General features: G+C 39.4%; 1 protein-coding gene across 2 annotated transcripts; it reads left to right on the top strand.

The window, feature by feature from the left end:
• The first annotated feature begins 873 nt into the window (after positions 1–873).
• Positions 874–26,181, top strand: KATNA1 (katanin catalytic subunit A1). Of its 2 annotated transcripts, none has more exons than XM_081093665.1 (11): positions 874–1,140; positions 11,643–11,817; positions 13,796–13,953; positions 14,142–14,322; positions 16,461–16,582; positions 17,564–17,669; positions 19,038–19,196; positions 22,638–22,764; positions 23,273–23,407; positions 23,725–23,851; positions 24,626–26,181. In XM_081093665.1, exons 2-11 carry the CDS (start codon positions 11,656–11,658, stop codon positions 24,822–24,824), a joined length of 1,476 nt encoding a protein of 491 aa, XP_080949791.1. In that variant the 5' UTR covers positions 874–1,140; positions 11,643–11,655; the 3' UTR covers positions 24,825–26,181. The 2 variants fall into 2 exon arrangements, with proteins under 2 accessions (XP_080949791.1, XP_080949792.1); XM_081093666.1 differs by having other exon boundaries at positions 917–1,020.
• The last annotated feature ends 190 nt before the right edge of the window (positions 26,182–26,371 follow it).

Here is a 26,371-nt window from a genome sequence, read left to right as displayed (position 1 = left end):
TATATACCCGTTCCTACAACAGTGTCTGGCACATAGTAATTGCTCAATAAATATTGGCAGACTGAATCGCCTTTAAGTCTATTAAATTGCTGGGATGCTTTAAAATTAGACTTTTAAAAAATACATACTTTCATTGATTTCAAAGAGGAAGGGAGAGGGATGGAAACATCAATGATGAGAATCATTGATCAGCTGCCTCCTGAACGTTCCCTACAGGGGATGGAGCCCGCAACCCAGGCATGTGCCCTTGACCGGAATTGAACCTGGGACCCTTCAGTCCGCAGGTCAACACTCTATCCACTGAGCCAAACCAACTAGGGCTAAAATTAGACTTTTAATTTCCATGCACTCCTAAAGGAAAACCTATCTTAACAGGAGACAAATCGGAGGAAGTACAGTTCTGTCCAGTGAGTATCTGTAAATCGTGAACCATCATAATTTAAACACGCTGACCAAAAAAATCACGAGAATAAAATTCCGCCAGCAGCGTGTCCGAATATTTGTTTACCCACTCCCTATGTTATCCATGTTATGTCGTGACAAGCGCCCCAGCCAAATTCTGAGTATTTGGTTCTAAAACAGAATTTGTCATAAACGAGTTTTATGACCTTTGACACCCGAAAAACAGACCCTTTGACTTCTTACTTTCTGAGGAATATGATGAAAATCAAATGGGAGGAAAAATGAGCAAATACTTCGGAAAAGTGAGGTACGCGACGTGGTACTTGCTTTAGCCATTACTAACCCAACAGTCATCCCAACCCCGCCAGGAGGCGGCGACGAGGACTGCGCAGGCGCATCCCGCCCCCGTTCCCCGCCTCCGTCGGCCACGCCCATTCCGCGCCCGGCGCGCGCACGCCGCCCGGCGTCCTCGCTCCCGGGGCGTCGCCCCGCGTGCGCCGAAGTCGCCGAGGCCACCCCCGGCACCGGAAGTGACCCTGGCGAGTTTGCCTTCAAATTCTTGGTGAGCTGAAGCTTCGCAGGGGACTGGCGGCGGTTGGACCCGGCACTGCTGGGACGGTGAGTACCGAGCCGGGTGGTTGGGGCTGGGCAGGGCCCTCGTTCCTCGCCCGGAGCCCCGCTCCACCCTGCCCCTCCACCTGTCGGTGGGCGGTTTCCGAGGAGCCTCGGCCTCCACAGGTGAGTGTCGTCTCGCCCGGGGCTGTGGGGACCCCCGGCCCCCGTGGCAGAGTCGGTGAGGGACCTCGGGGCCTGGGTGCGAGGCCGCTGCGCATCCTGCTGGGAGCCAGCCGTGGTCTGCGCGGAGGTCTGAGGTCCTTGCTGTTGTCGTTGACACCTGTGGCTTCGGTGACGGTCCCCTCACCTGATTCCTCCCGTCCAGCAGGGACTCGGGGGGCTCCCCAGGACCCCGTCCCCAGACCGGTGCCATTAGAGAAGTTTCTGGCCAGGAGGACATGTTTCTATTCTCTTGTTGACGGGTCCTCTCCCGCATCCGTCCCCGCTCCCGTCCCCGCAGTCCCCACCCTAGGAAAACTCCCGATAGGTTGGTGTGACGTGGTTGCGGATGTTGTTGCTTGTTTAGTTTATCCCGGGGCCGGGGAAGTTCACGGCCCTTTTTGTTTAGAGTTGGCATCTTTTAAAAATGTTACCCTTCGAAACATTGGGTTCATATAGTATCGTATGTGACGTCGGAGTTCGAGGTAAACGTGGACCTGTAAGCGCCTCACGGGGGATAAGCTCAAGCCCGTATGGGACCTACGGTAATTTTCTCTTTAAACTGCCAAGTGCAATTTTATGTCAGCTACTGAATTCCAGCAGCACAGTATTACACCCTGCTCTCTTGAAAGACGTGTGCACGTCTTCCTCCTTGAAATCAGGCCTGTCGTCGCTGCCGGAAACCTTCCCGAGTGTCTGGGAATGTGCCGTAGACCCCTGGCTGCCGCACAGTAACGAGGCCGGAACACGAAGGTGTCAGGAAAGGCTCTCGGTGTCCGTCATGCCTGCAGGTGTCAACGCAGCCCTGTCTCCGCGAAATCAGAGAGTTCTCACCCACGGAAAGAGCGGCGACATGCTTTTTCTTGTATTGATACTGGTAACTGGTGGCCCCGTGCGATGGCTCTAAGCAAAAGGCAGTGCCCGTCAACTTCCCAACAGGCCTAGGCGATGAGGAGCGACCTCGAGTTCCTCGATGGCCCTGGTTATTCAAGAAGCGCCCACCTTTTATAGCTTCAGCACTAGGCATGCTGGGGAGTCTGCAGTGGTTTCTGCGTCCCATTTCGAACCTGGTATCACAGTTCTGACAGGTCCCTAGGATTAGAGAATCCGGTAGAATTTACTGTATTAACTGTTGAATTTCTGTGTGCAACAATGTTTGCTTCTTCTTTTTTTTTTTTTTTTCCTTAGCTACTTGACTGGTTAAAAATGATAATGTATCATTTTAATTCTGGGACCCAGTTAGGGGGCATGCAGGAGGCAACCTCTGGATGTGTCTCTCTCATATAGATGTTCCTCCTTCCCTCCCTCCCTTCCTCTCTCCCTCCCTCCCTTTAACTCTCTTTGAAAAAAAATCAATGGAAAAAATCCTCAGATGAGGATTGACAAACAAATATAATGTATCAGATCAAAGTGGTCAGTGTTGATGTAAGTAGATTATGCTTGTAGTGTTTGTTGATGTGGCTTTTAAATTACATTTAAATCATGTTCACTGATTTATTTTTGCATTGTTCAAGGTAAATGTAAAAAATACATACATTTAATATATGTATTTTTTTTCTGAGCAGGTTGTTTTTCATTGCTTTTTTTATACAAAGAACTTGCTTGTGCTTCTTGGGTATTATATGATGATTATAAGAGTAAGAAAAATGGTTGTCATGCTGTAATTGGTCATGGGTTGCTCATTTATTGCTTATTCATAATCATCAGTGACTGACTGTCAATTAGCATTATTGTTGCTTTCATATTCTAGACACGAACATACTGAAAATTGCTTAACATTGTATTGTCACTTTTAAAGTTACATACATTTGGTTTACTGAAATGCCTTAGGAATATACATGATTGAACTTTGTTTTTATTTTAGGACATCAGTTTTGCAGATATTTTTAACATTGATGCTGATTTTTTAATCTGTGCTAAGGAAAAATACACCTAGAACAAATAAATTGATATTCCTTTACTAAACTGCAAGGATTTCAGGGTCTCATTCCATCTTATTTTTGTCTTCAGTTAAATTCCTTGCAACCCAGCAGGTGCTCTGTAAATATTTTTTGAATCACCTATGCACATTATGGTAAACACTGCACTACAAGTGGAGCCCTGTCTAAGATTCCTTTAACGATTAAGTGAATAAGGTATACTTTTTATTGATCTTTTACATTGTTTTTTTTGTTTTGTTTTTTTTTTAGTCTCTATGTCATTTATTTCTGCTCTGATCTCTATTATTAAGGTATCCTTTTTAGATGTGAAATAGGGAAGGCCCTGAGTTTATTGTTTTGGAAGAGAAATCTTTGAATTCAAATATTTGGATCTATTGCCTGTTTTTCAGTGTCTTTGATCACTTCTTTTCCCTAATCCTAGAGGAGAAAAAGACACTTTAAGTCTCTTTGTGGAGACACTATACCACATCAGAATTAAGTTTGCTAGAAATTTTGTAGTGAGTGTTTAATTTTTAAAAATTTGACTTTATTATTTGAATTAAAATTTTATGGGGTATCGTATTTAGTTTTAAAAAAATGAGTTTAGCCATTAGCTGAATCATAAATACTCAAGTCATGTAAGAAAATGGGTGGTTCGGTTCTGATAGACTTATAGAAAGGAAGTTTGCTGTGAGGTAAAGCAGGCATCAGCACTTAAGGTTATTTTTTTCTTTAATAACCTCTGTAAATCAAGAGTCTCAATTTTTGGACAATCTCATTTTCTTAAAACTTTTTAAAATTGATTTCAGAGAGGAAGGGAGAGAGAGAGATAGAAACATCAATGAGGAGAGAGAATCATTGATCGGCTGCCTTCTGCACGCCCCCCCATTGGGGATGGAGCCTGCAACCCCGGCATGTGCCCTTGACTGGAATTGAACCTGGGACCTTTCAGTCTGCAGGTTGACCCTCTATTAACTGAGCCAAACCAGGTAGGGCTGGACAATCTCAATTTTATACGTGTTTTTAATTAATTGAACCAGTAGGTAGTGTTTACAGTTCATGGTGGTTAAATTTTTGTCTATAGGCTTTTCTTGAAATATATTAATTTCTTTATATATTGCCAGTTATTGTGCTCGTTAGACCCAGTTTCTGTCCTCCTGAGTGTAATTTAGTAATGATAAGGATATATTCTTGAAAGTTGGAGAATTTTACATTTACAGTGCTGACATTTATTTGAGAAGAATAATGTCTTTGGTTCAGAGACTACTGAAAGAACAAGGAGAATTGTTTTTATCTAACATTTAGTCAGCTAAGGATATTTTGATACTGTTTTCAGTAAACATGTCGTTACTTTGATAACCAAGAATTTTTCAGGTCATTTGTTAATGTGGCCTTGGATTGATTTTACTTTTTTGTTCGTGAGAAAGAGTCAATTCATTGGCTCCTAAGGAATTTTATCTGACTAGAAGGAAATATTCACAACACAGAGAACCTTCAAAGAAGGCCTGGAGTGCGTTTGTGTGTTTTAGGCCATTGACTCATGGCCCTAAAAAAAAAAAAAAAAAAAAATGAGGACCACACGTATATAAGTAACAACTTAATTTAGATTTTTATTATTTTAAATGGGGAATGGGAAGAAAGATCAGGAGAAAGTCTATTAAGGGAAAGAGGGAGGGAAAGGGGAAAGGCATGAGAAGCCTGATATACAAGCTCATCCAGATCTATGCAGCTGCCCTCAGCTGGCCTCTATGTTGCCAAGACCAGGAGTCACTGTCGGGCATGTAGTTTCAGAGGCAATCACAGCGCCGGTAGGGCTGATTTGAGGGTCAAGGAATGCAAGTGCTGAGGGTAAAGAGCTGGACAAGGGTAAGAAATTTTAATAGTTAAGACAAAAACTTGGCACTGTTCATTCATTTAAAGATTAATTGAGTATCTGCTGTGTGCCAAGCAGAGGTAACAGAAAGCCGTAATCACTGGTCATGGAGCTTTTATTAAGATAGAATATTACCTAAGTGACTCCAGGGAGTTGTTATTTAGGTCATGGGATTTTTTTCTTTTTCTTTTGGATCTCAGATGCCCAGTCTTGAGTTACTCATAGACCTCATTTCATAGCTGAATAGCAAATTACCCTAAACCTAATGATTTAAAACAGCAGATATTTATTGCTCATGGTTTCTTTGGTCAGGCTCTGGGCCTGGCTTAGCTGGGTACTTCTGATCTAGAGTCATTCATGAGCTGTAATAAAGGTATCTGGGCTGTAGTCATCTCAAAGCTCAACAGGGAGGATCCGTTTCCAGCCTCTCTGCACGGCACGTAGTACTTGGCAGTATTCTGGGCTACTGGAATGAGGCCCTCGATTCCTCACTGGCTGATGGCCTGGGGCCCTCCTTCAGTTCTTTGCCATGTAGAGCCTCTGCACTGGGCAGCTCTCAGCAAGGTAACTGGTTTCCCTTGGAGTGGTCCAGCAAGAGACAGTGAGGAAAATGGAAGTGACAGTCTAATCTCAGAAATGACGTTCTGTTATTTTGCATGTTCTGTTTTTTATAAGCTCACATTCAAGGGGAGGTGAGTACACATGGGTATGGATACTGGGAGGCAGAGGTCCTTGAGAACCATTTCAGAGGCTCTCTGTGATTATCAATGGATAGAAGGCTCTTCTTTTGTTGTATTTATTTTTTGTTTCTTTCCTATTCTTCATCTTCTTTCTCCACTCATATTTCCCTATCTTATCCTCCACAGACACTTCAGTATACTTAATATAAATATCTCAGGTGTGTATGTAGTCTTTAAGTGTTTTATATAGCACATATAAGTAAATATAGTGTTTTTTAAAATCCTCATTGGAGGATTTTTTATTTTAGAGAGAGAGGAAGGGGGAGAGAGAAAGAGAAATATCGATGTGAAAAAAGAAATATCGTTGGGCACACTCTGACCGAGGATTAAACTCTCAACCCAGGTATGTGCCCTGACTGGGAAGTGAACCCACAACCCTTTGGTTTTCAGGACAACTATTCAACCAACTGAGCCACCTGGCCAGGGCAAATATAGCTTATTTTAAATTTACAAAATGTATTAGAATTTACATCTTGGTCTATGTCTAAGATTTTTTTTCTGCCCAACCTTTTATTTTGATGAACTATCCATGATGCTATTTGTAAAATTTGCTTCCATCTGCTATGTGGTATTCCATTGTATGTATCCACCACTTTTTTGTATCCATTTCCCTAGGTAGATTGCCTCCAACTCCTTGATTTCCAAAACAGTTCATGTCATTAACGTCCCCAAACAGGTCCCTTACTGGATCTGTGTGAGACTTTCTCTCTGTGATATTTACAGAAGAGTGGGATTGCAGGGCCATCGGATGTATGCATACATAATTCCCCTTAGTACTGCCTGATTGCTCTCCAAAATGTATCAGTTTATACCCACAAATTATATGTGCAGGTTCCCGCCCCCAAATCCTTGGAAATACTTAATATTATTGGATTTATTATTATTATTTTAAATCTGGTAAATGTAAAAGGGGTGTCTTCTTGTTCTTATTTGCATTCATCTGTTACTAGTATCTGTACTTCTTAGCCAGCTTGAGTTTTCCCTTCTATGAATTGTCCTTAATGCTCCTACCCATTCTTGTGTGAAGTCCCTTTGTCCATTAGTGTGAGGAATTGTAAGGATGGATTTTCTGATCTTAAGTTTTTCTTGCATTCCTGTGATAAATCTTCCTGATCATGGAGAAGGGGAAGGGGAGGAAGAGAAAGAGAGGGAGGGAGGGAAGAAGGGAGGGAAAAAGAGTTAGCCGACACTGTTAGCTAACATTTTATTTAGGACTAGAGGCCTGGTGCATGAAATGCATGAACAGATAGGTTCCCTAGGGCTGGCCAGCAATCAGGGCTGATCAGGGCCTTCCAGCTGCCAATTGGGGCCTTCCTTCGTTCTGGGCCACCCCCTGGTGGTCAATGCATGTCATAGCGAGCAATCGAACTCCCGAGGGGACACTTTGCATATTAGCCTTTTGGTATACAGTGGGGCCTTGACTTTTACGAGTTTAATTCCTTCTGAGACTGAGCTCGTTAAGGAGTTCGTTAACTCAAATTACTCTGTCAACTCAAAGCAAAAAATCCGCAGAGAAACAGCTGGTATCTCAAAAAACTCGTTAGTCAGGACACTCGTAAGTCAAGGCCCCACTGTATATAGATTCCCACTTCTTCATACATAATTGAAATGGGCTTTGTATTCTTACTCAGTTTTGAAATTTTGAAATTGAGGTGATCCCAGCCTCAGAAAAAAGAGTTAGTCAGTTTTTCTCTTTTTTTATGGATCAACTTTTATGTGATTGGAATTACCTTCTTTTCTATTTAGAAGGTAGGTAAAAGCCCTCCCATAAAAAAAAATCCCTCTGGGCCTGGAGCTTTTTATTTTTTTTATAGATATATTTCTTTATTGATTTCACAGAGGAAGGGAGAAGGAGAGAGATAGAAACATCAGTGATGAGAGAGAATCACTGATTGGCTGCCTCCTGCACCCCCCACACTGGGGGTGGAGCCCGCAACCCAGGCATGTGCCCTTGGCTGGAATCAAACCTGGGACCCTTCAGTCCGCAGGCCGATGCTCTGTTCACTGAGCCAGGCTGGCTAGGGCTGCCTGGAGCTTTTTAAAGGGGGAGGTCTTTTATTAAAATTTCCTTTTCTAGGCACTAAGAAAAAAAGAAGAGGGTGCTGCTGGGCTTGCACTTGCAAGGGTGAGCAAGGATTGGCCAGGACAGTGGAAGTCAGAAAGGGCACAGCTAAAAAACTCTCACCTGGCCCTGTTTACCTGTAGGCTGCCTTGGACCTCCCACACACAAAGACCCCATCAACATCAGTCAGTTCAGTTGTTTTTCAGAATTTTATGTTTAATTCTGGGACCCATCAACCTTCTGTGAAGTATCTGTTACTCTTCTAGGATTGGTTTTCAGGAAAGGGGCCAGCAGTTATTTTGGTGTCTGTCTCGCCTTGTATTTAGGAATTGAAACTAATAGCTGAGATTAAAGATGTTTGAGTTTGAAGTTCCTAATACATATCAGAATACATAATACATGACATGTATTAATCAGGTCTAACTGGGTAAAGGAACAACAATTGTTTAAAGAATGAGAACTATCAGACTGGCAGAAAATAGAAGCCTGAGGTGGTTGCTGTGATTTTGACATCCCTACTTCTCCCTGGGGTGGTTGTGATTCCATCTCACTCTAATCTCTGCCCTAAGGAGCACCCACCCCCTTCTTGTCTATTATGGCATTGCTGGTTTTTAGCTCTCCCACCCACCAACATTTCCCATTAATCATGCTTCTTTAAAAAATAATTTTTTAATTGATTTCAGAGAAAAAGTGAGAGGAAGGGAGGGAGGGAGGGAGGGAGAGAGAGAGAGAGAGAGAGAGAGAGAGAGAAACATCAATGATGAGAGAGAATCATTATTGGCTGCCTCCTGCACACCCCACACAGGGGATCGAGCCAGCAACCCGGGCAAGTGCCCAGACCAGGAATTGAACCATGACCTCCTGGTTCATGGGTCAATGCTCAACCACTGATTTGACCAAGGTGGCAGAATTAGAATTGGAACCAACATTTTTCTAACTTCAAAATACACATGCTTTCTGCTGTTCTACTAGTACAGTAGTTGGCAAACTCATTAGTCAACAGAGCCAAATATCAACAGTACAACGATTGAAATTTCTTTTGAGAGCCAAATTTTTTAGGTAGGTACATTGTTATTAGCTTAATTAGGGTACTCCTAAGCTGGCCTTTCCTAAAAACGTCCTCAATTTGATTGAGGTACATTCGCTGAGGTCGACCCCTTCCAACTCTCTCATCCACACTCGTCTTGTATACTTGTTTCGTCTATCTCCTTTCTTTTTTTTTTTTTTTTAATTTTTTAATTAAATCTTTATTGTTCAGATTATTACATTTGTTCCTCTTTTTTCCCCCCATAACTCCCCTCCTCCCAGTTCCCGCCCCACCATCCGCCCTCACTCCCCACCCACTGTCCTCATCCATAGGTGCACGATTTTTGTCCAGTCTCTTCCCACATCTCCCACACCCCTTTCCCCCCCAAGAATAGTCAGTCCATTCCCTTTCTATGTCCCTGATTCTATTATAATCACCAGTTCATTCTGTTCATCGGATTATTTATTCACTTGATTCTTAGATTCACTTGTTGATAGATGCATATTTGTTGTTCATAATTTGTATCTTTACCTTTTTCTTCCTCTTCCTCTTCTTAAAGGATACCTTTCAGCATTTCATATAATCCTGGTTTGGTGGTGATGAACTCCTTTAGCTTTTCCTTATCTGTGAAGCTCTTTATCTGACCTTCAGTTCTGAATGATAGCTTTGCTGGATAAAGTAATCTTGGTTGTAGGTTCTTGGTGTTCATCACTTTGAATATTTCTTGCCACTCCCTTCTGGCCTGCAAAGTTTCTGTTGAGAAATCAGCTGACAGTCGTATGGGTATTCCCTTGTAGGTAACTGAGTTTCTTTCTCTTGCTGTTTTTAAGATTCTCTCTTTATCTTTTGCTCTTGGCATTTTAATTATGATGTGTCTTGGTGTGGTCCTCTTTGGATTCCTTTTGTTTGGGGTTCTCCTTGCTTCTTGGACCTGTAAGTCCATTTCTTTCACCAGGTGAGGGAAGTTTTCTGTCATTATTTCTTCAAATAGGTTTTCAATATCTTGCTCTCTCTCATCTTCTGGCACCCCTATAATTCTGATGTTGGTACGCCTGAAGCTGTCCCAGAGGCTCCTTACACTATCCTCGCATTTTTGGATTCTTTTTTCATTTTGCTTTTCCGGTTGGGTGTTTTTTGCTTCCTCGCATTTCAAATCATTGACTTGATTCTTGCGATCATCTAGTCTGCTGTTGGGAGTCTGTATAATATTCTTTATTTCAGTCAGTGTATGCTTAATTTCTAGTTGGTTCCCCAATATAACATCGAGGGTCTCATTAGTGTTCTTGTAGATCTCATTAAGTTTATCGGCGGCTTCTAAACAGTTCTTGAGAGACCTTAAAAGTGTGGTTCTGAACGCTAGATCTTCCATTGACAATTTTGTCCTGTTTCTTTGTCTCCGCATTTTGTTATGCTTCCTTGGTGCACCCCCTAGTGGTCTTTGTTTGTGGTTTTATAGTTAAATCTTGATTGTTGTAGCTAATTCCAGGGAGGGTTTGACCTCCAGGCCAAGTGGCTATGAGAATCAGCTGTGTCTGCAGTGAGAGAACTTCTGTCCTCTAGGGAGGTGCTAATCTGGCGTTTGCCTGAGGCTATCCCGCAAATGCCTCTGTGCAGGGCTTGGGCGGGGCACAGTATCAATAGGGTGGGCCGGAGAGAGCAGTGATGGCGGCTCTCAGTCCTGTCCCCAGGGGCTCTGCCTCTCTGAGTCCCAGCACCCGCTGCAAAGCTCGGAGAGAAAGCTGCACTCGCTCTGACCGAAGCCAGACAGACCCGCTTCTCCCGTTTGAGTCTGGGTCCCTAAAGACTCGCCCAGATCTGGAGCTCAGAGTCTGCGACTCCCTCCCGATTGAAAACACCAACCGGGCCCTCCGCCGCCAGCCCGCTCCGTGCGCGCACTCCGCACCTCAGAATTTGACTTCAGCACTGCGCCTCCTCTGAGTGTCCGTATGCGTTTCTCTTTCCTCCTAGTTGTAGGACTTCCATTCAGCCAGCGTTCCAGTGGTTTTGGGTGATGTCCGTTCTGTCTTTTAGTTTCACTTTTGAAGTAGTTGTTCAAAGCAGCAAACTCCGGCGTTAACCTATGCCGCCATCTTGGTTCTCCCGTCTATCTCCTTTCGTTCATCCTCTCTATATGTCCAAACCATCTCAACATACCTTTCTCAATCCTCGACACTACATCTTCTTTCACTCTACAACATTCCCTAAAATTAACTTAATAAAGTTTCAGTTGCACTGTATGTGCGCGCCCGCACGTGGTATTTTGTGGGAGAGCCACACTCAAGGGGCCAAAGAGCCGCATGTGGCTCGCGAGCCATGGTTTGCCGACCGCTGTACTAGTACATTGCCTTCCAAAAACTATCTAACATTCTGCATTTGTTCTGTAGATATTCAATAATACTTATTTGCCATACACTGAGGATACAGCCTCACACCTTCCAGATGCTAATCCTACTCACAAATAACTTGTTCTAGTAGAGAATAGACCTATCAGTAACTATAATTCAAAGTAGACAAGTGTCTTGAGATGAATCTCCCAATAAAGTGTCAGGGGACTTTAGAAGGGGGAGGGTTTATGTTGAACAGAGAATTTCAGAGGTAGATATACAGGGATAACTGCCATCTCATCTGGGCTTTGACACATAGGTAGCGTTTGGCTTTGGGAACTAAGGAATTTCTTTGAAGGATTGAAAATAGCATGAGCAAATGTGTAGAGGTGGAAAGTGCAGTATGTATGTGCTTGTGAGCTTCTGGAGGGAGCCCTAGAAAGTATACTTTAAAAAAATTCTTTGTAGTACTTATTTTTAAGAGATATATAATATGAAATGTTTCTTCTTCTCTTGTTTAGCTTACATGTGAGCATGAGTCTTCTTATGATTAGTGAGAATGTAAAATTGGCTCGTGAATATGCGTTATTGGGAAACTATGACTCTGCGATGGTCTATTACCAGGGAGTTCTTGACCAAATGAACAAGTATCTATACTCAGTCAAAGATACATACCTCCAGCAGAAATGGCAACAGGTGAGAATCATGACTTATGTATCTTATAAATGGTTTAAATACTCAGGAGATTTCAGTTATCAGTGCTTTTTGCAGTTACGCATTGAGAGTGTATCATTTGTTACATGGATTTGTATATAATGTTACTTGAAACTTGATTTATTATATTAGTAATAGTCTATTCACCACCATCAGTATTATAAGCTCTATTTAATTATTTTAATTGTTGGAATCTAATATTTTTTTAAGTAATAGTTTTCAATTTTTTCCCTAAATCATGTTTTTATCTGGTAAAATTAGAGTTGACTTTATTAAGCCATTTACGAAACTGCAGATGATACCTGAATCTCATGGATACCATATTTTCTATAGAACAGGATAAAACAGACCATATTTGAATTCCATTTGAGGAACGTTAGTCACTGAAGACCAATAGAAATTCACAGGTGGAAACTGTAGAACTTATAGGTACAGTTGAAGGTGGCATTTATAATAAGGTTCAACTATGTCACAGGAAAGAAATGTTACAGAAATTAATAGTCTTTTTGAGTTGGTCTTCTAGGTAGAATAGTATTCTACTGAACTGCTTTTTTTTAAATAGTATTCCATATTTGTCCTTAATTTCTTTAAAAGAGAAAATATCCTACTTTTTAAAATGTAACCTCTTTTCCTAAACCTGCCTCTGCATGTCGCTGACGTTACTGGAGGGGAGATATTTCATACGGAGGTCTGCTTGTCACTGAAAGACTTAGAAGACCTTTGTTCCTGGGCCAGAGGCTTCTCCTTTAAAAGCCGGAGCGTTTCTGTAAAGATACTTAAGTCATTTAGGCTTAAGACAAAACATTACCAACTTCATTTCAGTGTTTCATATATATATATGCATAGTTTTTACATTGAGTCAAGATCGCTTTTAAAAAACATCTTGGAGCCCTGACTGGTTTGGCTCAGTGGATAGAGGACTCAAGGGTCCCGGCTTCGATTCCGGTCAAGGGCATGTACCTGGGTTGCGGACCCATACCCAGTGGGGAGTGTGCAGGAGGCAGCTGATTGATGTTTCTAACTCTCTATCCTTCTCCCTTCCTCTCTGTAAAAAACCAATAAAATATATTTTAAAAATATTTAAAAAAATAAAATAAAAAACATCTTGGTTGTATGTGAATCGAGCCATTTATCTTCTGAAGCCAAATTGCAATCCACTAGTGAGTTATGAAATTAGTGGATTCTAATCAGCATTTAAAAATTGTCCAATAGCATTTAAAAACCCATCAAAGTGCAGCTTACAAAAATAATATTTTATCAAACTTTAAAGTTGCATCTAACTTTTTAATTTGTTATGCAATTTGAATAAGAACCATAAGTCAGTAATATGGCTTAATTAGTCAGAATATTTAATTTATTTTATCAGAATAATTTTGCAATTAAAAACAAAGAATTAATGAACCATTATTAAAATCTTAACAATATCTTGGTGTGATTTACTGAATATTTGATGTCAAAATGGAGGTTTCTTTTTTAAAAATTGATATTTAGAGAGAGGAAGGGAGAGAGAGAGAGAAACACTGATCGACTGCCTCTGCATGTGTCCTGACCAGATGTAAAACCTGCAAACTGGGTATGTGCCCTGACTGGCAATTAAACTCACCACTTTCTGGTGTACTGAATGATGCTCCAACCAACTGAGCTACACTGGCCAGGGCAAAAATGGAGTTTTCTACATCTGTAATAAAAGGCACTAGTTTAATCTTTTTTTTTTTTACAGAGAGGAAGAGAGGGATAGAGGGTTAGAAACATCGATGAAAGAGAAACATCAATGAGCTGCCTCCTGCACACCCCCTACTGGGGATGTGCCCGCAACCAAGGTACATGCCCTTGACCCTTGAATCCGCAGGCCGATGCTCTATCCACTGAGCCAAACCAGTCAGGGCCACTAGTTTAATCTTGATAGTGATTTATCAGTTATAAAAATTTAAATAGCTATATTCTCCTTTGAAACCATCAGGTGTGGCAGGAAATAAATGTGGAAGCTAAACATGTTAAGGATATCATGAAAACACTAGAGAGCTTTAAATTAGACAGTTCTCCATTGAAAGCTGCACAACATGAGCTTCCAGCTTCTGAGGGAGAAGTCTGGTCCTTGCCTGTACCTGTTGAACGAAGGTAAGTAGAGACCTTTCAAGAAAGCCATGCCTTTTTTGGGGGGAAAAAAGTTTATTCACTCCTGTCTTATATGCAGTTATTGCCATGGCTTCTTTAGTTCATGGACTCTTATACACTATTTGTGTTCATCTCTATTTAGACCAACTTCAGGGGTTGATTATGATTTTAATGATGTTGTGCTTGATTAGACCCTCACCAGGTCCTAGAAAACGCCAATCTTCTCAAAACAGTGACCCTAAAGCACACAGTAACCGTCCAAGTACAACTGTCAGAGTTCACCGTCCATCTGCACACAATCTTCAAAATGACAGAGGGAAAGCTGTGCGTTGCCGGGAAAAGAAAGAACAGAATAAAGGAAGAGAGGAAAAGGTAAATGTTACTGATTTTCATAAATGAAAAAGTTATGTTTTAACTTTAAAAATGAAGTCTGTACAGATTTTAATAATTTTTAGTCATTAAAACTGCCAGACTATGGCAGCTCTCTCTTTGGGCCTGATAATTCACTAGAGAGGTCACAGAACTCAGGAAAAACAGTTCACTTATTTATTGCTGGTTTATTACAAAGGATTCTGCTCAGGAGCAGCTGGATGGAAGAGATGCATAGGGCGAGGAATGAGGGAAGGGACACAGAGCTTCCAGGCACGCTCCAGATTAATTTTTTTAATTGAGACATTGGATTTGGATTTTGCATTTCTAATTTTGCCAGGTTTTAAAATAATTGATTTTAAACCCAGGGACTTATATCCTGGTTAATTGGTCCATCTTCAACTTCATTTTGAGCATCAAAAAGGACTCTACATTTTAAAAAAATCTCTCTGCTGCTTTCTTTTACCTCCTGGCAGCTGTTAGTATGTTAATTTAGAGCAAGTTATTGCATAAGTGTATACTTAAAAGAGAATTGTACTAGTTCAGCTAAATCAATAAAATCCTATTAAAAATGTCAAAATTTGAAATTCCATACCTTCTCTTTCCTGACCTACTATAGAATTGTTTCTCCTTTCTGCCTAGCTTAAATTTGTTTTGCTTTGGCTACAAACATTCCCTCAGCACTGTGTTCTGTGGGAGAAAAGAAAGTGAGAACTAGAAAGTGTCTTCCATATGTATCTTCCTGGGCTTACAGTGTACTTTTCCAGTAGTCAGGGACAGTGTCTTCTTTCTACCCCCCAGCTGCTAGCACAGAACAGATTCTTAGTAGATAATCTCTGAGTGAATAACAAGTTCATAAATACTTAGAAGAAAAGATAACCTCCTCTTTTAAATGTTAAACAATGCCTTCCCTATACCTTTTATGTTAGTATTGGATACCGAATAGTCTGTAAATTGTGCAACAGACTTATTTAGTCATCTAGTGTAAGACTGTGAATATCATAATATGGATTAAGTCTAGACATTAATGTTGACTGTAGACAGCACCATTGACAAATCATCATGTTATGGGCAATGAAATGTTATGGAGATGGGATAATGATCCTAGTACCAGATCGAGTAAATGATTATTTACACTAATGCAGAGCTTCATAAATTTTTTGGTTCATAAAATTCATGAGTGTCTCAATAATTTTTTTCAAAAAGAATACCTACTATTTATGAGGAAGTTAGGTTCAAAGAACTTAGTTTATATCCTATCAACACTTATTGGACACTGTAGATTTCTCAGACTTTGGAGGCAGAGTGGACATTCTTATTCCTCTTCCACATTGATTTTTCCCATTATATAGCTTATCACAGTTATAGCCAAAAACCTAGCTTTCTAAAATATGGCATTTCTGAAAGGAATGTAGCAGTCTTCATGTAGAAACTGAACTGCTTTGAGTTGATAGTTCATCCAGTATTCAACAGATGTTGCCATGCTTCCCTCAGAAATTTAAAATATCAAATGGGGGCATCTGTAATACTGTCAACAATTTAAACATTTTTGTTTTAATTATCTTTCAGTGCCCTATGAGTTTGCCATCATGCCCTGGAATACTTTAGTATATATTTTGGATCTATGGCCTTAATGACTGACATCACAGGATGGGAGCGGATGCTCACTCACCTAAGGACTGAGATGTCTCTTTTGGAGGGTGGGTGGGAATAGTGAAAGGGGATATTTAAGGAACATTAGTGAGGACTGGTTAAAGATTGAACCATAGTCTTAGTTGAATAATCCATTTGTCTCTAACCTTATCTCCTCTGAAGCTTTGAGACGACTATCACACATATCTGATGTTTACTAGTGACCACAGTTAATCTCAGTATTAATTTTTTTATTCTCATCAGTTCATGTGCATAATCATTTTGTTTTTAACACCATTGTCATACTTTTTATATAAAAATTAAATATTGAGGATGAAACTCTGATGTAGAGGATGACTTCTAGTCTTTAATCCTGCCCTTATTACTTGTACTATTATATTAGCTTTTTAAAAAATATCACTTGACTCCAATCTTTTTTTCTGACTCACAGAAACAAAATAAAAATTTTTGAGTCAATCAAAAGCTCTTGTTTTTTTGTCCCAATGTAGAACAAATCACCTGCCGCAGTTACAGAACCAGAAACCAATAAATTTGATAGTACTGGATATGATAAGGACTTAGTAGAAGCTTTGGAAAGAGATATAATTTCTCAGAATCCCAATGTTCGATGGTAAGTTATAATAATTGGGTGTGCTGTTGATGCTTTTTGGGATAGGAAATGGAGCAGATGTGGGCATGCACTGAAGATCAGTCCTTGGGAATAGAACCAGAGTCCATGCAATGGGAGTGTTACATATAATGCAAAACTCCAGTTCAGGCTGTACCAAGTTTTTATCTGAGACTTTTAAATAAAATAAATAATAAAATAATTTTTTATTAGATGAAAAATACAGAATGGGAATAAGATCACAGAAATTTCATTCAAAATTATCATGTGTGGCCCGGCTGGTGTGGCTCAATGTTTGAGCCTCGACCCATAAACCAGGAGTCACTGTTCAATTCCTGGTTGGGGCACATGCCCGGGTTGTGGGCTACATCCCCAGTAGGGGACGTTGCAGGAGGCAGCCAATTGATGATTCTCATCATTGATGTTTCTATCTCTCCCTCTTCCTTCCTCTCTAAAACCAATAAAAACATATTACAAAAAATACTATGTGTGGAGTGGTGGTGGTAATTTTGTGGTTGCAACTTCATAGCAATTTCTATGATACCCTTTATCCTTGGTGTCTACCTCTTAATAGGGTTGGGGGCAAAGCAGCAGTATTACAACCTGTCTGCTTTTATGCCTTTTTCTTTTTTATGTTTTTTTTAAACGGGCTCATTGTTTTTAAATCATGAAGTTTATGGAATGAGCATCAGTCAGAGCAAGAATTTAAAATGAGATGGCATACTAATACTTGAGTGGGCCTGTCGACATGTGTTCTCATTCGCCAAGCTGAGAATCATCACTGACAAAAACTGAAAGTACAGATTGTGCTCTGTATGTGGATTGGTTGGCAGGGCCTCATCACAGTGTCTTAGTTCACTAGAGCCAAAGGAGAGCATTCTGTCAGCAATGTCAAATCGCGTGCTTCCAGGGGTTCTCAAGAATGACTCCGTAGAGTTAAATATATACTCTAAAAGGTGGTTTATAAAATATCTTCTCTTTCAGGGATGATATTGCTGATTTGGTAGAGGCTAAAAAGTTGCTTAAGGAAGCTGTGGTGTTACCAATGTGGATGCCAGAATTCTTTAAGGGCATCAGGAGACCGTGGAAAGTAAGTTTATTATGGCATAGTCAAAGTGAATGGCCAGTACATCGCTAAAGAAAGTCAATATTTATCTGTTTTAGGTGAAGTGAGGAGAGAAAGTAGTAGAGTAGGTAAAGAAAATTTAAATTAAAAACAGTATGTTGTGTTATTCAGAATTTTGTTTAGACCAAAAGCTATTTCTAGGTTCCCAGAATAATAAATAAGTACAACATGATCTTGGATAGTTGGACACATGGCAGATTTAGAATGAGCTTGTATTTGCAAATGTGAACAAGTTGCCTAGTGCAAAAACACTCCATTTTATGTGTCATGTTGCAAACTTGTATCCTATTCTTAAGAAATTAAGACATATTTGCATCTATTGAAGATATTTTTCTTAAGAAATAAGACATATTGCCCTGATAGGTTTGGCTCAGTGGATAGAGCGTCAGCCTGGGGACTGAAGGGTCCCGGGTTCGATTCCGGTCAAGGGTATGTACCTTGGTTGGGGTGCATCTCCATTAGTGGGTGTGCAGGAGGCAGCTAATTGATGTTTCTCTCTCACCGATGTTTCTGATTCTCTGTCCCTCTCCCATCCTCTCTGTAAAAAAATCAATAAAATATATATTTAAAAAAACACATATCTATATCTAAAAAGGACTTTTTAAGGTCATGGGTTGATCTGAAAAGGGACTGTCAAAAACTCTTAGATTTAGAAAATATGCTAATAGCTAAGCACTTACTAATTTTAAGTCTTTATTATTTATTTATTTATTTATTTATTGTTATTGATTTCAGAGAGGAAGGGAGAGGGAGAGAAAGATAGAAATATCAATGATGATAGAGAATCATTGATTGGCTGCTTCCTGCACACCCCACACTGGGGATCCAGCCTGCAACCTGGGCATGTGCCCTGACCGGGAATTGACCCACTGACCTCCTGGTTCATAGGTCGACGTTCAACCACTGAGCCAGGCTGGCTGTGCAATTTTGAGTCTTTAAATGTTAAATGATAAGCAAGATAAAAATGATAAACATTCTTTGAGTATAAATATGTAAAAAAATAACTAATTTATTTGAGCAAAAAGACTAGCAGAAAATATATCCAGATACTGTAACAATACCTGTGGTAGGATATGATATTGTAATATCAGTATTATAATATTGATTATATTTTTTCTCAGTTCTGAGTTACATATTTTAAATAATGCTGTTATTATACTTTTGTAATGGACAAAGTAAATTTGTGATAAAGTATACTTCTGTTTACCTTTCTATTTGTCTTTTGTCTTAATATGTGTAAGTTGGTTGAAAAGTGATGCTTAGTAATGGAATTCTAGTGAATTAGAACAATGGCAGATAAGTCCTTCATTTATGCTGTTACATTCCCAACAGGGAGTGTTGATGGTTGGCCCACCTGGCACGGGAAAGACCCTCCTTGCTAAAGCAGTAGCTACAGAATGCAAGACAACATTCTTCAATGTCTCTTCATCAACGCTGACTTCTAAATACAGAGGAGAGTCTGAGAAGCTTGTTCGTCTTCTGTTCGAAATGGTGAATGTTTGAGACAGCTCTGATTCTTTACCTCTAAAAGGGGAGAAAGTGAGTTGTCACTGTCTCCAGTGTGTAGAATAGCTAGGCAGAATGATATTGTGCCCAGAGTATGACTCCTATGCCCCTGAAGCTAGAATCCTTTACTGATATGAATAACTTGAGTTGCTCTTTGTCCCCTTTCCTCTGGAGGAAAAGCCACCTCTGTTAGCTTATGAGCATGCTCACATTATGGGATCTGCCTTACTAATCTGCTATAGGAATTTGAAATTGTTTTTTAAAATCAGGAAGCTTAGTTATAACATGGTAAATGCAGTATGTTAATGCAAAAAGTTGAACATCATTAAGTACTTGTGGAACTTAGATCACCTCCAATCTATGAGCTATACCAAATATCCCAAGTTTAATGGCCCAATCTTTGGCTTAAGTTCTTTGCTCCATACTTTGAATTTCTTTTATGTTCTTCCACTCCCACTAATCTAGTATCAGTAGGGAAAATGTAACTTAACAACTTCTGGATTGAATTCAGTAGACTTTGCTAAGCTTTACTGATTATTTCAGTCTTGCCAAATTTAAGAAGTGGTGCTGTTATGAGGACACATTCTTATTTCTAGATAGTGACAAAGACTTGCATTCTTATTTTTGGTGGACAGAACCTTGGACCATGCTAATATCATACCAGATCTTCTTTCCTAGGCTCAGAATAAAACAAAACAGCAAACAAACATCTCATAATTTCAGGTTATTTTCTTAAAAAGGCTTCTTCTGTTTTCAATTCCTGTTTCATTTTTCCTTCAAATTTGAAAATTTATTAGGCAGGATGCAAATTCTAAGAAGTTTTCAATGGCTTACTAATAGCCCATACCACAGTAGGAATCTAATGAACCTCTGAGATCATTATAGAAAATTACTTTTCTTTTAGCTCTGGGGCTAGGGGGTGGGGGTGGGGGAAATTATATTGCCAGTATTCCAGAATAACCAGGCCTTTAAAAATGTAAGTTACAAAGAGTGAATGACTAAATGTGGGGGTCTTTAGAGTCAGATGGCATGGGTTCAGATCCCACCACTGTCACTTTCCTAGCTTGCTAACTGTGGGCAAATTCCTTTCCTCATCCTCAGTTACTTCATCTATAAGAAGAGGCCAATAATGGAGGACATACCCCTGTAATGTTTAGTGGGTGAAACAAGCTAATAAACATACATTGCTTAATACAGAGCCTGACATATAAGGGCTCATAGATATTAAGCTGTTGCTTTTTATGAATTATTTGATATATTTTCTAATGTAGGGTTTATATTCAAGAAAATGGACCATTTTTTTCTATAGGAAGCCTTTGACAAAGTGCTAAATTGCATTATTTTTTCTTTTAAAAAAATATTTTTATTGATTTCAGAGAGAAATGGAGAGGGAGAAATAGAAATAACAATGATGAGAGAATAATTGATCAGCTGCCTCCTGCATGTCTCCCACTGAGACCTGAGCTAGCAACCCCGGCATGTACCCTTGACTGGAATAGAACCCAGGACCCTTCAGTCCACAGTCCACAGGTTCTAGCCACTGAGCCAAACCATCTAGGGCTCATTATTTTTTATAATAAGGTTTATGAAGCCCTCTCCAACAGCTTATTATTTTTAAAAGATATTAATTATAGACTTAATTGATTTTTAGAGAGGGAGGAGGGAGAGGGAGAGATAGAAACATCATTGATGAGCCAAACCGGTTTGGCTCGGTGGATAGAGCGTCGGCCTGCGGACTGAAGGGTCCCAGGTTCGATTCCGGTCAAGGGCATGTACCTTGGTTGCGGGCACATCCCCAGTAGGAGGTGTGCAGGAGGCAGCTGGTCGATGTTTCTCTCTCATTGATATTTCTAACTCTCTATCCTTCTCCCTTCCTCTCTGTAAAAAATCAATAAAAATATTTTTAAAAAATCAGCTTCCAGAAAAACCCCCCAAAAAACAAACATCATTGATGAAAGAGAAAAATCAATCGGCTGTCTCCTGTACGACCCCTACAGGGGATCCAGCCCACAACCTGGGCATGTGCCCTGACCAGGAATCAAACTGCGACCTCTTGGTGCATAGGTTGATCGATGCTCAACCACTGAGCCATGCTGGCCAGGCTGGATTTTTATTTTAAAAAAAACCTTCAACTTGATGTTTATTCACTTCCGCTCTGTTTTGAGAAATCTCTGTTATCATTTAGTTCTTTCTTGTGCTGTGATTCTATAAATTTGGATATTTCATTTTAAAAATGATTAACAATAAACTTTACTGTAATAAATTTCTTTAGACTTCTTAAGAGTGATACTGTTGAGTCTTACATAGCTATTTACTAGATTAATACTTGACTAGATCCGTTATTTAATGGATTAGTCTTTCCTGTTCTGTGGTTTGAGGAAGAAATGCATTTAAGGTACACAAATAAACTTGGGAGGTGTTATTCAACCATAAGACAGAATGAAGTACTGTACATGCTGCAGTATAGATGAACATTGAAAACATGCTACGTGAAAGAAGCCAGATACAAAAGACCACAAATTGTATGATCCCATTTATTAGAAACTAGAGGCCTGGTGCACAAAATTCGTGCAGGGCCAGGGCGGGGGTGAGGGGTGTCCCTCAGCCTGGCCTGCACCTTCTCCAATCTGGGACCCCTCGGGGAATGTCCAACTGCTGATGAACATCAAAAACATTACACTATGTGAAAGAAGCCAGACACAAAAGACCACATATTGTATGATCCCATTATTAGAAATGTCCAGAATAGGCAAATCGATAGTGTAGAGACAGAAAACAAATTAGTGATTGCGAGTCGGGGGAAGGGAAATAGGGCTGTTTTTTGGGGAGCGTGAAAATATTCTGGTATTTGATAGTGGTGATTATTACACAACATAGCGAATATACTAAATTGTACAATTTAAAGTGGTTTAAATAGTAAATTTTATATGAATTTTTATCTCAAACAAAAATACTTGGGCCATATAAATTTACTCTTCTATTTCACTACTTAAGAGGATTTTAAAAAGTACTTGTCAAATGAAAAATGGCAATTATAATTTCTTAGAGGGAATCTATGTAATTTTACTTAAGATAATGATTCTCTTTAACCAATTTTTTTTCTAGAACTTTAGAACCCTTAACCAGTATCTGTGTTTTCCCACCAGTTATTAATATTTTTGTAGTCCACAGGTTAATCCTGAATTTATATCACTCCTAAGTATGTATCATTATAGTATTGAATGGCAAAAAAATTTGCCATATATTTTAGTAAGTCTGTATTAGAAACTATATTTTAGTTGTTCCAATTTTATCCTCTCCCCCAATATTAGGACAAGAGGGAAAGATACACAATGTGGCAGACGCCTCAGCTGTTTTGTGGTTGCTAAACTATAAATTACTTTTAAATGAAATAAAAACCTGGTGTTGCATGGTTTCTTTCTTTAGGCTCGATTTTATTCTCCAGCCACCATATTTATTGATGAGATTGATTCCATTTGTAGTCGCAGAGGGACTTCTGAAGAGCACGAAGCAAGCAGAAGGGTGAAAGCCGAGCTGCTGGTTCAAATGGATGGTAGGCATGTGTATATGCGTGAATTGACTAAGCTCTGCTCGTGGTGCTAGCCCACACAACTCCCCGTGACTAAAGGGGGCTGGAGTTTGACAGCATTAACTAGGTACACTGACAGTGGAGTCATGCCAGAAATGATGGCTCTTCACAGGCACCCTTTGGCATATATGCTGTTCTCTTATTTTTAGCCATGCAATTGAAATAAATGCAGATTAATTTGCCTGAGAGGGATATGTATGCTTTTGAAATTAAAAAAAAAAAAAAAAAAGGGTATGTAGTTGAGCTGGTCTTTTGATTGAGTCTGTTTTGAGTCTTATTATTTGCATACTACAAGAACTTATTTTTCTTGGACCGAAGTTTACGTATATATTAGTTTGTTTTAGAAGTTTTAAAGAGGATTGATCATTATACTACCTTGTAATGTTGTGCTAAACATTTGATGATCTTTAAGTAGTTGAGCTTTATTTATATATCTGAGTATAATTTTACTCTCCCCTTACCCTTCTTTTAGGTGTTGGAGGTGCTTCTGAAAATGATGACCCTTCCAAAATGGTTATGGTTCTGGCAGCTACTAATTTTCCCTGGGATATTGATGAGGCTTTAAGACGACGTCTTGAAAAAAGAATCTATATTCCATTACCATCAGGTATCTTCATGTGAATCTTGTCAGAAAGCTCATGTTAACTCTTAGTTTTTCTTAGAAATTTTAAAATTTGTTATTAACTTTCTTTCAAGAGACAAATGTGGCATGTTTTTCCTCATATTAACTGGCTTGGCTATATCTAGAGCCCGAAAGCCTTGATATTAGGAAATGTAAAATTCAGTGAGGAATAGCTCTTAAATTGTTAAGCAACTGAGCTCTAAGAACTTGTAAACAACTTATCATAGAAAGTGGGCTTGAGGAAGAATAACACACTGTGTTTATGTTGAAGACTCACATTTTACATGTGTTCCTCCCGTCAGCGAAAGGCAGGGAGGAGCTACTGCGGATAAGCCTCCGTGAGCTGGAACTGGCTGAGGATGTGGACCTCGCACGTATAGCAGAAAATATGGAAGGCTATTCCGGTGCCGACATTACCAACGTGTGCAGGTATGAATTATTTTGGAAGCATAGGTTTTTGTGGGTCTAAACTTATGACGTTTTCATGCCAAGTTAAGAAAAAGACACACTTTATAGTCTACAGTCAAAGACACAAGTTCTGGTATTTAGTTAGTGTTAGCAGGTGCTAGTAAGATACCGGTATATCTTACAGATCAAGTCTACAGTTCATTTGAAAACTACAAGTTCAAGAAGCTAATGTTACAACGAAGAGTGTAAAATAGAAAATCTGTAATTGTCTTGGATTAAATAATGTTGGTGCAGTTGTTTAGTATATTGTCATGAAGGAAACAGAATTGTGAAATAAATTAACTTGGCATACCCAAGTAGAGTATAATCTCATTTTCAGTGAAAATGTCCTAAATGTCACAGGAATAGCAGTAAAAAAGAGAAAAGACTGCCCCTCTAATCCAGCTTATTCATGAATTTTATTCTAGTCCAAGTATTAACTCAGATGATTTAGCAAGGTGCTTGATTTAGTCTCGTCCTCTCAAAAGTGAGCCTGTCAGGTAGGGCTCTTGTGAGGATTAGTGATGGTGTGTAACAGTAGCCATATGTTGCCATCCCTTTGCATAAATGGTGGCTGCTATTAAGAATAAAATTTGGTGAAAGAGGTGCTTGAATCCAAAGTTTCTCCTTTAAAAAAAAAGGCACGAAATACGAGGAGAAACCACCTTCCTGGACATGTAGGAAATATATTTTTCTAGCTAATAGGTTTTCACTCAATCAGAATATCAATTTTTCTAAAAAAAATTTAAAACCTAGGGATGCATCATTGATGGCAATGAGAAGGCGTATTGAAGGTTTGACCCCAGAAGAAATCCGAAATCTTTCAAGAGAAGAAATGCACATGCCCACAACTATGGAGGATTTTGAAATGGCTTTAAAAAAGGTTTCTAAGTCAGTATCTGCTGCAGACATTGAAAGATATGAGAAATGGATATTAGAATTTGGATCATGCTAATTCTCACATGTAAACTGTGAGAAACCTGCCTTAAGTGTTTGAATAATTAAATGTAGTATTTCATTGCACGGAGTGCTATATTTTTTTAAACTTTCATAATGGTAAGATTTTTTTTAAAAAACCGTATGATTCTGAATAAAGGCAATTTTTTAAAGCTGTAAGCAATTTGTTTTACTTTAGCATTGCCTGATTTCTTTCACTTACTACAAATGTTGTAATACAGTCTCTGTTACTTAGTTTGGAAAACTGTCTTTATATGCACTTGTAAGTATAGCATCTTCCACCTCCATGGCTGCTCTTTCTTCTAGGTGGTAAGACTGGCTCTAGTTCCTTGGGTGCCAGTGGAAAACTGAAAATTCCGGAACATTTTTACACAGTAGCCAACTGAAACATGAACCAAGCCCAGTGTGTCTTCCTGCCTGTGTTATGGTACCTTCCCTCCATTTCCTGGGAGATCTTTAAAGATCCTTCATTTCACTATGCATTTAAAATGAAAAAACATGTATCTATATACAACCTTGCCTGACTTTATTCTGCCTACATAAGAGAGGCTGCACTACAGGCAAGTAGATACTTCTAAGCCTATGCTGCTCACTGTATTCTAATGAAACTCACTCACTCAGGATACTAAACATAATTAACAGTTGATGATGTAAGTAAAAGTTAAGTGAAATACAAGTTAATGGTATAAAATTTTAAATAAGATATCTATTTATGATTACTTGTAAAAAAACAAAAAACTTATTGTATCATCCCAGACATAGAAAACAGAGCCTCAAGAAGCCGGAGTGCCTTGCTGTGGTCCCTCCCACGGGTAAGGAGAAAAGGCAGGATAGGGATCTACTGACTGCGAAGCCTGTCCACTCCAGTTGGCCATGGAGCCTTCTACATTGTTCTCACCACAGTCTACAGGCTTATGCTGAATGGATGAAATAAGACCCTGTCATCATTTGGAGTCAGAACTGGTCATTTCTAGCAACTTAGTGAGGAAGGACAGAAAATAGTGTGACCAACTGGGTGACTTTAAGATCTACATTATATGCTATTATTTATTCTATAATATGGAGATAGTACATTTCACAGGGCTGTTATTCCTTATTAAAAACAGGCAAAATGAAGCATCACTCCTTTACTCTCTACTGCCATGCTTCTCCCAAACATCCGTATCTATTTAGCCTACACATAAAGTGGCTTTAAAAACTTGCCATAACTTTCTTGGACAATGTGTTTAAAATGATGGGTTCCAATAAAAACCTTACTGATAAAACAGAATAGAAGGTATCTATCACATGGAGTAAAGATAAGTACTATATGAACTAGGTCACACTGTAAAATATAAGTCAATAGGGTAATGGTTAAAAAAGAAAAGAAAAAAAAAGGCAAACATTACTGTAGAATAAACAGTCCTATACTTACAACCATAAGGTATATTCTAATTCCATGATACTGATGGTCCTTTTAACTGACTTGAATGTTGGTTTCAGCCAGTGTACGTGAAGCAGCTATTATACAGAAATAATTCGAGCTTGGGTAAAGTTTTTATGCCA

The sequence above is a fragment of the Myotis nattereri genome (assembly GCF_964212035.1).
Source record: "Myotis nattereri genome assembly, chromosome: 6".
NCBI classification, from domain to species: Eukaryota; Metazoa; Chordata; class Mammalia; order Chiroptera; family Vespertilionidae; genus Myotis; species Myotis nattereri.
This window is presented reverse-complemented; position numbering and strand designations above follow the sequence as displayed.